Genomic DNA, 11,576 nt, shown 5'->3' with positions numbered 1-11,576 from the left:
TTTATATGTGTAGGGTTTATATTTTCTGGTGGATTTCTGGTTTTTTTGTTCATTCTTGATATGTGGAGAAAGTATAGGCTTGACACTGGTATTTAGAATATTACAAGGGCAGTTTTGCAAACTGAAAATGGTCAATGGCTGTTCTCATAGACGGATTTAACATAGGTTGAGGAGTAGCCCGTGACCCGTAGTGACTTTTTTTTTAATCAAAGTGGGAATAGGGGGAAAATAGTTTTTTTTCCTATTTATTTTATTTTAACTTAAAAATGATAAAATATATGACACGGCCTCTCTCTCAAACAAAACAAAGAAAATCCTACTTCTCAAAACCCATATAATACTAACATTTTTAAGTTGCGGGCACTATGAAGTTAGGGTCTAAAGCCATAGCTTGATTTTGCAAATCCAAGAACAGATCCTGAAAATAGCAAAAGTGTTTTCGAAACACTTATAGAACTATTTTAATTTTTATTAACAAGGTGGAGCACAAATTATGACAAAATTCTGGTCCATAAGATGACAAAGTTATTCACATTAATTTATAGAACTATAAAGTCTAGGACGAATATGATTACAGAATTCTTAATATTAACGTTTTTTATAAAAATATTTGTCTGTTAATGTTATTTGAGTGTAGTTTTATCATTTTTTTTATATCCATATTTAATATTACAATTATAAAAATTAGTTTTTAAACATATCTATGTTTTTTTCACACTTAGGTAAATTTTGTTATTACATAAATTTTAAACACATGTAACCTTGTGACCTTTTGTTAAAATTTTAAAAAATTATCCAATTCGCTAATCAATTTTGTGCTGCTCCCACATTAACTTCTGGTAAATAGTTCTAATTACTTTGAGAAATTTGCAACCAGTCAAATTGATAGCGTAAGATCAAGACGTTATCTTTTTATTCTGTTAGTTATCTTTTATTATTTTTATGTTTATCTAATTTCTATGTATATCTTGTTTATGTTTAGTATAAGTTAGGATTAACACTGCATTCTTAAATTTATTATTTAAGGGTTTGGAAAAGAAAAGATAAGAAAATTTTTCTTTTTTTATTCTTGAGTTTAATTTTTTAAAGAAAATAAAGAGAATAAAAAGAAAAGTTAGAGCTTTTTTCCTTCATAACTTTATAGCCCATTACAATATTAGTAATTTACCCTATCTCAATTATAAAGTTATGAGGACATAATTGTAAAGTTACAATTTTTTCCTATCTTTTCCTTCCGATATACCTCGAGATTGTAATTAACACTTTCTTTTTCTTTTCATTTATTTTAACTCGAGAATGCCTTAAGTATATAATTTCTTTTCCTTTCCTTCTCTTCCCCTATCCAATTTTATCATTTCTTCTTCTTTTTTTTTGTATTTTAAACCCGAAAATGCATTGCTCTAAAATTTTGTACATGGTAACGAATCTACCAAATCAAAACACGCCCAAAATATAACAAGCCCATGAAAGCTTACTCAACAAGCCCATTTGGAAGTAATTTCAATTTTGCATAGTTGGGCTAACAAGGATACATTGGTGAACAAAAAGACTGGTCCCCAAATTGAAACCGGTTCTTAAACCGAAACTGAATCACTCTAAAAATCGGTTTGAAATCAAACAATACGCTTGATAACGTTTTGTGAATCTCTCCTTTGAAACTGGATAAATTGGTCATGGTAGCATGAACCATATTCAGACGGACACTAATCTCCGCTATTATATCATTCTTTTACTTTATTTATTTCTCTATATCGATCTTTATAAGAGATAAGCTTGAAACTGTTACCGCAAATATCGGTACCGAAAGTACGGATCCCGAAAAATGCCAAACATGGGTACCGACAAAGCTCGGTAAGGTACAAGCACTGAAAACAAAAAAAAAGGGTAAAATACAGATACCATACCGATCTTGAAAACCCAAAAATTGGGTGCTGAATTGATACCTACCGACGGTATCCCGTACAATTACCGCCCTAATCTCCATGCACCCTAAATAAATCTACATAAACTGGTCTATTTCTCTTCTCGATCATCCTCATAGTGTCAAAAAAAAAAACATGCTGATAAGGACGTCACTATTTTTTCTTTATTTCAAATTAGCCAAATTGGGAAGATGAATATGCAAGGATTGAAGCTGCAATGGTGAGTTTACTTTTAAAGATTGACCACATACACGATGTATGATAATCATTGTATGTATCAGACAATCTAAACTGCATTATTATTATAAAAAAAAAAGATTCCTCGGGTTTATCCATGGTTGAACAATACTTTCTTTTTAACGGAATGGTTGAACAATGCTCAAAACGCACACATGAAAACAGGAAATATAATTTAATAAATCGACATTGTTAGAATACGAAACGTATTGCCTCAGTCATTGCATATTCATTTTTCCCAGTCTGGCTTTTTCGAAAATTATAACAAACATACGAGTTGTATCAACATTTACTAATGTGGCCTATAAATACAAATCACACTAGGGTCCTTCAATATTTGAATCAGGTACAAAAACTCAAAATCCAGTTCAATTGTTAGACTAAAATTTAAATTTAGAACTTTTAAATAAAATAGAGCTCATGATTTTTTTTATTCAAAACTCGAATTTAAATTATATGGATAAATTAAACTAAACTATATCTTTTTTTTTATAAATTAAACCAAATAACTCGAATTCTATCCAAGTTTGAATTTCAAAATCAAATAAAATTTTGAATTCAATCAAAAAGCGAATTTCAAATTCAAATCTTTTTTTTAATTCAAGATCAGTTTTTAAAATAAAAATAACTCAACTTGGGTACGCAAAACTCTATTGAGATGAATAAATACCCTGAATTGTCATCGCTGTTAAGAAAAACAAAAACAAAGATGAATATGCGCAATTTAGGAAGATAGAAATGTTTCTTAAGCATTAAAATATGTCTTGAAAGGCTTATAACAGTTAAACCCAATAACATCTAAAAGTTCCGTGCTTTCCGAATGTAAAAACAATATTAAAAATGTCACCAACTTGATCCCCTTGTGATCCTTACCTCAAATAACCTAACTAATGACATAAAGCAATGAGCCAAGGATGACTTGCCTGTGAACCAACAACCAAAACCCAAACTTTGGTCGGTTGTTTCATCAGCGAAACATGTGGCGGGCCCCACCAAATCCATCGGGCCCATCCGCATGAGAATTGTAGATAGAGAATTTATGTTCTTGCTGGGAGAAGTAGTCGTCGATATTGGAGGTGGATGTATTATCTAGGTTGTCACCATGATTGGTTTCGAGACATGGTGTGGACCCCATATCACCGTGTTCATTGAATGAGCCATCGGGTTCGTTTTCTTGAACCTTTTTCAAGTTTAAGAACCGACCTCCGGGTCCTCTAGCCCTCTTAAGTCCATGAACATACCTTGATTCATGTAGATAGGGCTGTTTAAAAAGATTTGCATAATTAAAGTATGTTTTCAAAGTCAGACCGGGCAGCGAATTGGTCGCCTTGCCAGTTCACTGGTAGGACCTGACTCAAAAATGGATGGTATCCTAAACAATAAGAAACGACAATTAAACTAAAAGACATGTTGATTAGTATACTAAATTTGAAATTAATGTTGCAAAGTGAATTTGACTATTAACCACATGAGTGCAAATGAAACATAATTATCTATGATATTTGATAGAAAGACCGGAACACAAAAACACCTCCTTCAAAAGTTCATATTTAAAATATCTTTTTGCTTTTTGTGCTTAATATATTTATTTTTTATTTTTCTATTTCTTTAAATCCTTTAATTTAACGAATTTATTTTTTGGGTTTCATTCCAGTACGGTAACAAACGTAACCGATATATAACCGATCACAGTCACGTAGTTGCGCCGCGACGGAATCTGTTACCTAGTTTAAAATAAAAGTAGCATTGAAGATTCGTGGTTGCGCCGGGCCGTAATCTTATCCATAGGAAATAAGCATATCTTATGTTTTATTAAAAAGGAAACCTAAAAATTAATTATAAACTTTTGCACGGTTTTATATTACGATTTTTCAAAATTACATCGTAACTTTTCCCTTTTTGTATTTCGATGTGCAAACCCGAGTCTCCCCCAACAACAAACCAAACACGGGTAGATTTTCGAATGGTCATCATACAACTTTATTATTTGGGTTTTTCAGTTGTCGTCGCAAATGCCGATACCACACTTGTACCGTAACGAAGCTAACCGTATGGAGCGAACTCTCGTCAACGCCACAACGTTCATATTGAATATTGCTAGTTTGAATCAGTTATATATGCAAAGAATTTGATACGATTTATTACAAGGTTCATGTTAACTTTTTAATTCTGTTGTAATCATATGACCTTTTACGAAAACCCAATTTATTTTTATTTTTTTAGTAGTAGAGTACTAGAGTTACTGAAATTTGGTTTTGTACTTACGGTTACGAACTCTGGAAATTTTGTACGTAGAGGTGCACAAATCGTTTAACCTACAACTGGTTAATTTTCTAACAGTTTTTTTTTCTTTTTTTTTTTGCGGAAAATAATCGGTTGGACCAGTTAATCGGGTCGGGTACTAACCAGTTTTAATAGATTAATTAAAAAAATTGCTTAACCAGTAGGCTACTAACCGGTATTCAATAAAATAATAATAAAAAAATCGGTTAATCACCAGTTAGGATTGGACCGATTAGCAACCAGTTAAACTTTCGGTTAGAAATCGGTTAACCGGTTTCTGTGTGCACCTCTATTTCGTAGTCTCTCATGACTCGTAATCATAATGTTTAAAAATCCAAACCCTAAAATTTACTCGATTAATATCATGTATTCTAAAAGTTTGTAGTTTACTACCGAATTTACCAGGCGCCCAAAATATAACAAGCCCGTGTAAGCTTACTCAACAAGCCCATGTAGAAGTAATTTTTTTTATAGTTGGGCTAACAAGGATACATTGATGAACAAAAAGACTGGCTCCCAGATTGAGACCGGTTCTTAAACCGAAACTGAACCGCTCTAAAAATCGGTTTGAAATCATACAATACGCTTGATAACGTTTTGTGAATCTCTCCTTTGAAACCAGTTAAAATTAGGGGTGAGCAATTTGCAGTTCCGAACCACGAGAACCGGGGAACCGGAACCGAACCGCTACATCCGAACCGAATTATTGTATTTCGGGTCCGGTTCCGGTTCTTAAATTTTGGTGAAAACGGTTCCCGGTTCGGTTCCGGTTATAGAACCGCTAGAACCGGTTTAGGTTTAAACTTTGAAGATTATATTTAAAATCCTACTAATTTAGTAGATTTTCATACTTACATGTACGAGTGACCATCCACGTTCTCACTTTCCTGGTTACAGTTAATCCCTTACAATATCATAAACGATAATCATCTTTCACAACCCTAAATCTGTTTTAAAAAATAATTGTTTTATGAAATATTTTGAGTTATTCTAATCTATTTTCAATCCCCTTCATTAAAATATAATATATTGATATGATAATGTTTTATTTTATGGGTTGTCACTTGTTTCTTACACCTTCCAATATTTCATATTTAGAATTTTAATTGAAAACCGGTTCAAGCAAGAACCGTTTACACAAGAACCGCTTAACTCGGTTCCGAACCGAACCGGAACCGTTAAAATACGGTTCGGTTCCGGTTTTTGTATTTAGCATTTAACGGTTCCGGTTTAGTTCTCGCGGTTCTGAACCGTTGTACAGCCCTAGTTAAAATGGGTCATGGTACTGTTGATGCCGGCCATCTATTTTTAATAAATAGTGTAATGAGTGGCATATTTGAAGATCCAATCACAAAAGATAGAAACTTCAAACTTGGGTAACATTGAGGTAGCATGAACCAGATTCAGGTGGACTGGGAATTATGAATCATTCTTTTACTTTTATTATTTTTCTCCGCAATTATGAATCATTCTTTTACTTTTATTATTTTTCTCTATATCGATTGATAAGGACTTCACTATTTTTTCTTTATTTTCAAATTAGCCAAAATGGAAAGATGAATACGCAATGATTGAAGCTGCAAAGGGGCAAATATACCATGGTGAGTTTAATTTTAAAGATTGTCCACATACACGAGTTCATTTTCTAAACTGCATTATTATTTTAATAAAAGTTATGCTGTAAAGTTTATGTAAATCGGTCTACATTTCAATTTACGATTCCTAAGGTTTATCCATGGTTGAACAATACTTTTTTTAATCGAATGGCTGAACAATGCTCAAAAAGCACACATGGAAACAGGAAATATAAATTAATAACTCGACATTGCTAAAATACGAAACTTATTGCCTCAGTCATTGCATATTCATTATTCCCAATTTGGCCTTTTCAAAATTATAACAAAGCATACGAGTTGCATCAACATTTACTAGTGTGGCCTATAAATACAAGTCACGCAAGGGTTCTCAAAATATTTGAATCGGGTACAAAAACTCAAAATTCGGTTAAATTGATAGATAAAAATTTAAATTCAGAATTTTAAAATAAAATAGAACTTATGATTTTTTTATTCAAAAATGGATTTTAAATTATATGGATAAATTAAACTAAACTATATCTTTTTTTTATATATACATTTAATATATAATAATATTAGTATGAACATTTTAAATTAAACTATATCTATTTTTATTAAATTAAATCAAATTAACTCAAATTCTAACCAAGTTTGAATTTCAAAATCAAATAAAATTTTGAATTCAATCAAAAATCGAATTTCAAATTCAAATCTTTTTTTATTTCAAATTCAATTTAAAAAATAAAAATAACTCAACTTGGGTACGTAAAACTCTATTGAGATGAATATATACCCTAAATTGTCATTGCCGTTAAAAAACAAAAACAATGATGAATATGCGTAATTTAGGAAGATGAAAATGTTTCTTAAACATTAAAATATGTCTTGAATAGCTTAAAACAGTTAAACCCAATAACAACATCTAAAAGTTCCGTGCTTTTCGAATATAAAAACAATATTAAAAATGTCACTAACTTGATCCACTTGTGATCCTTACCTCAAATAACCTAACTAATGACAGAAAGTAAAGAGCCAAGGATAACTTGCCAGTGAACCAACAACCAAAACCCAAACTTTGGTTCGGTTGTTGTTTCATCAGCGAAACATGTGGTGGGCCCCACCAAATCCCCCGGGCCCATCCACATGAGAATTGTAGATAGAGAATTTATGTTCTTGCTGATGGAAATAGTCGTCAATATTGGAGGTGGTTGTATTATCTAGGTTGTCACCATGATTGGTTTCGAGACATGGTGTGGATTCCATATCATCGTCTTCATTGAATGAGCCATCGGGTTGGTTTTCTTGAACCTTTTTCAAGTTTAAGAACCGACCTCCAGGTCCTCTAGCCCTCTTGAGTGCATGAGCATGCCTTGATTCATGTAGATAGGGCTATTCAAAAAGATTTGCATTATTAAAAGTAAGTTTTCATAGTCAGACCGGGCAGTGAATTGGTCACCTTACTAGTTCACCGGTAGGACCCGACTCAAAAATGGATGGCATCCTAGGCAATATAAAACTTAAAACAGTATACATATATTTGATATGAAAAAAAATATAAAAATACTCACCTTTTGTGTAAACTTGAAATAATAACTTAAAGACTTAATTAAATAATAAAATATGGAGTCCCAAGTGATAAACGACTTTTAAAATGAGATTTAGAAAAGAAAAACCGAAAATTAAAAAAAAAATTGGAAATCTAGTCCGACAACCCTGCCCAATTCAACCATTGACCGGCCAGTCCGATTGAAAAACGATTAAAGAGGATTAGCCTGATTGGTTCCATGTCTAGTTCCCAGTCCAATCAGTAGTGTAACAGTGTTTTAAAGGACTCTTCATTATGCTTAAAAAGCCCTTTCTATAAATGCAAATAATCTTAACTAGAACGTCGAATTTTAATCGGTGTGAAAGATGGTAAGCAAAAAGCATGAATATACCTTTCGTGGTTTTGAAAGCTTGTTTTGTGCCTCGAGTTTTGCACGACACTGTCTCCTTCGAAGAATTGCATTGTATTGTTTTGCATTCACATATATCGCTTCACCTTGTGAAAAGTCGGGAGGAAGTGGGACCCGTGAAGATGTTATGTTCATTCCTTGAAAATGAGGAAGCTGGAGATGTATGTAAACAATGAGAATGAGAACAATCTCATAATTCATAAACAAGTGAAACTTGAAATAACAAACTAATCTTGTATGTGGGACCACAAAACAAAAGTCAGTTAGGCAGCATAATTAAAGATCTTGCAAACCACAAAACATAAGGAAGGTTTAGTAATGTGTTCACCAGAGTTTGTGAGCCGTAACCATAAGGCGCAAACATCCCATGATAGTATGGAACCGGAAAACATGCCTGAAATGAAATTTGGAAGAAGAAAGTCAATCACATAAAGATAATAAATGCATTGACTCGTTTCCCTCTGTAGAGATATTAAAAGTTATTAAGTTCTAAAACTTTGCTCAAAGAAAGCTCGGGTCAACCCATTACGATCCGTTTCAACTTTCAACCAGTACTAAAAACACTGAGCTTTACCTTAACTCAATTTGAATTGCTTGTAACCCGACTCATCCATTTTGCCACTTCTACTTAGTTATTGTATACAAAAAAACGAGACTAATATTATGATAATAACTTTTCAAATCACATTAGAAACTTTAACCTTTATAAGGGTGTGTTTGGGATTCCTTATTTACATTGAAAAGGCCTTTTTGTGATAATTTGAAAAGGATGACTTTCTAAGAAGGAGTTTCCAAAATAAGTGTTTGGGTTAACTTATAAGTCAATAAGTTGATTTTGAAATGTGTTTGGTTTAGCCTATTGATGTAAGTGTGTAACGGTTAGAGAGAGTTGGGTGGAATGGAAGGGTGTAAAATATTCCAAACCTATGAGTTGATAAGTTACCAAATCCCAACTTAATGAAAACCCGTTTTTTAGCCTTGTTGATAAGGAGAAAGGTAAATGTCCTTATGTGTTCCCAAACACTTTATAAACATAAAAAGGACTTATTAAACCTTCATAAGTCATAAGGAGGGGAAAATAAGGAATCCCAAACACACCCTAAAAATTTAGAAAAGCATCACGCAATTTGACCCGATTGGTATCCACCCCGCCCATTTTGCCACCTCTAGTAAAACTATTCAATTTACATATGGCTGTTGGTGATCAGGTAGAGAACCAATAGCATAATCTTGAGCACCGATCGGTAAAGCAGACCCCTCGCTACCTTCTTCATGTGTCGCGTGAGCTGGTTAAAAGAAACATAAACATACCAAAAACTATTTAAATTTTCAAACCACATAGAAAATAAAAATAATTATACTATCATATTTACCCAATTCATAATAAATAAAATAAAAACAGGTACTACTAGTGTTTCTTTTCTTAAATATAATAAAGTTTATTTCTAACGCACTCAACCTCCTAAACTACTTAATTTAAATACTTACATTATTATTGTTAAAATTGAGCAACCCCAACCCATTCCCTACCATATCCATATAATTACACTAAAATCACTACACTTTATCTATTCTTTCAATTAAATAAGTCTTTTTATACCTTTATCATTATCTTATTTATCTACTCCACTCATAGACACTTTTAAAAAATATTAAAAAATTATACGATGTTAACAATTAAAAACTATATTTAACTTTCATATATAACATTTTTACTCTCCTCTGCTCACAATCACTAATAAGTAATAACCACACCATATAATTTACAAAACCGACCCACATAAATATAAGATAATGGGCTGAGAATGCTCTAACCATATTTAAAGAGTAATTTTTTTATAAAAATTCTTAAAATAAAGGTTGTTGCATGCTGATCCGGCCATTTTAGAGCCCAACATTTTTATATATACAACCCAATATTGACAAACTTTCACAGTTAGTGTGTACAAACCAACCACGGTAACGATATAATAGACAGATTTACTTACCCGATTGAACTGAAAACTTGTTTTCCCAGTACTTGCTGCTGTCTCCAGCACTGGCTACTTCAGGACAAGATTGAGATGTAGATTGAGTTGATGATGAGTCTTGATCTTGAAACTGAAACTGAAAGCCTACGTGCTTTGTGTTTTGCTGATGTGGCGTCGAAGATCCCATTTTCAAGCTTAAGTTATTAGACAAAGTTGGCTGGTCAATAAACGTGTCAGATCCGGTCCACTATTACAAAAACCCAACTCCACATTGTTCATAATTCTTAACGATTAAACTTATAAGAAATCACTCATTTTATATACAAACAGATTACCAGTTCAGGATTCTGCATTGCCCATATTAGAATTGGAATCCAATAATTGAGGGCTGAAAACAATAGTAGAATCTGACGGAATTATTATGTAAAATATGCAATGCCAAGAACTAGATGCTTATCTTGTAACAGTTTTCCACTAAGAATGTTAAACACTAAATAAACATACAGTTAGTGTAATTAAAAGCAAGCATAAACAAAGGTAAAAGTAAGACACGAGTCTTGATGTCACGACTAAAGAATCTTGAAGTGAATATGATAATTTATTAAAACTCACAAGATTAATAATCAAAGGGTGCATGGGATTGTTTGTTTGACATATATGCTTAATAATCAGTTTATTGCAAAAAAATATATATTTCAATTCAAAGGTAAACTTATAAATTTGAATCCACCAAGAGTAACAAGTTCAAAATAAACAACCTCGAATTGCGTATTTAAAACAATTTATTTCAATCTAGATGAACATTTTTTTCTACACATAAACACTCAAAAAGTGGTTACTTTAATAAAAAAATGCAAAAGATACAAAATCACAAACACCCCCTAGGTATTTTGTAAGAATACAATAAAAAAAACATTCACAATGAGTTTGTAGCATGATGGCGCCCCAAGCCACCTCACCATTTTCATCTCCACAAGACCTCACCATACCATTTTGGCATGGTGCCACCTTGGGATGCTACCCTATTAACTAGAGCCCTGGGTTGGGGTGTGAGGCTACACTTTTTTCCAACCAATCAAACCATTCAATTCGCGTGGCAGTGACTGGACGGACACTTTTTCACGTTTAGTTAAGGGTCCTGCTAGGGACACCCACTTTTGCTAAAACACCCACCAATACGCCCCGTATAGCTATATACGGGGTGTATTGGGGGTGTCTCTAGCAAAAATCAGGTCTCTAGAAAACCCCTTAGTTAAACCATACACATGTTAACACTGAAAAAAAAGTGACTCCATGTCACGTTGTCACCCTATTATAGCCAAAGACATCTTTTATCTATCTTCCTCCGTCAAATAACCTATATATTAGCTTTTTTTCAAAAAAAAAATCATACATCCATCTCTCCTCCATGGGAGCTCAGAATGTCCAAAAACAACATGCATGCAATGCTCAAAGAGGAAACTTAAGCACAAATTTAACTGAAAAAAGTTTAGAACATAAGTACTAATAAAAAAACCTTGGCTGAATGTAATGATTTGATACAAAGTCAGAAAATTAACTATTAAGAAGAGAGTAGGCCACACCGAGAACAGGGAAATTAAACTCATAGAATTATATAATCAAGTTACCTAC

General features: G+C 32.6%; 1 protein-coding gene across 1 annotated transcript; it reads right to left on the bottom strand.

Annotated features, from left to right (window-relative positions):
- Window positions 1–7,114: 7,114 nt before the first annotated feature.
- Window positions 7,115–10,297, bottom strand: LOC143542411 (nuclear transcription factor Y subunit A-6-like). The gene is made up of 6 exons (XM_077035002.1): window positions 10,280–10,297; window positions 9,963–10,191; window positions 9,163–9,260; window positions 8,303–8,368; window positions 7,957–8,127; window positions 7,115–7,408 (listed from the first exon to the last, which is right to left on the bottom strand). The coding sequence occupies exons 1-6, from the start codon at window positions 10,295–10,297 to the stop codon at window positions 7,115–7,117; spliced, it is 876 nt and encodes a 291-aa protein (XP_076891117.1).
- Window positions 10,298–11,576: the final 1,279 nt, after the last annotated feature.

Source organism: Bidens hawaiensis, unplaced genomic scaffold (genome assembly GCF_021521415.1).
Source record: "Bidens hawaiensis isolate Kalapana, Puna unplaced genomic scaffold, B.hawaiensis_p1.1 tig00012838_1, whole genome shotgun sequence".
In the NCBI taxonomy this organism is placed as follows: domain Eukaryota; kingdom Viridiplantae; phylum Streptophyta; class Magnoliopsida; order Asterales; family Asteraceae; genus Bidens; species Bidens hawaiensis.
The sequence above is the reverse complement of the archived record's forward strand: the minus strand, read 5'-3'. Positions and strand labels throughout refer to the sequence as shown.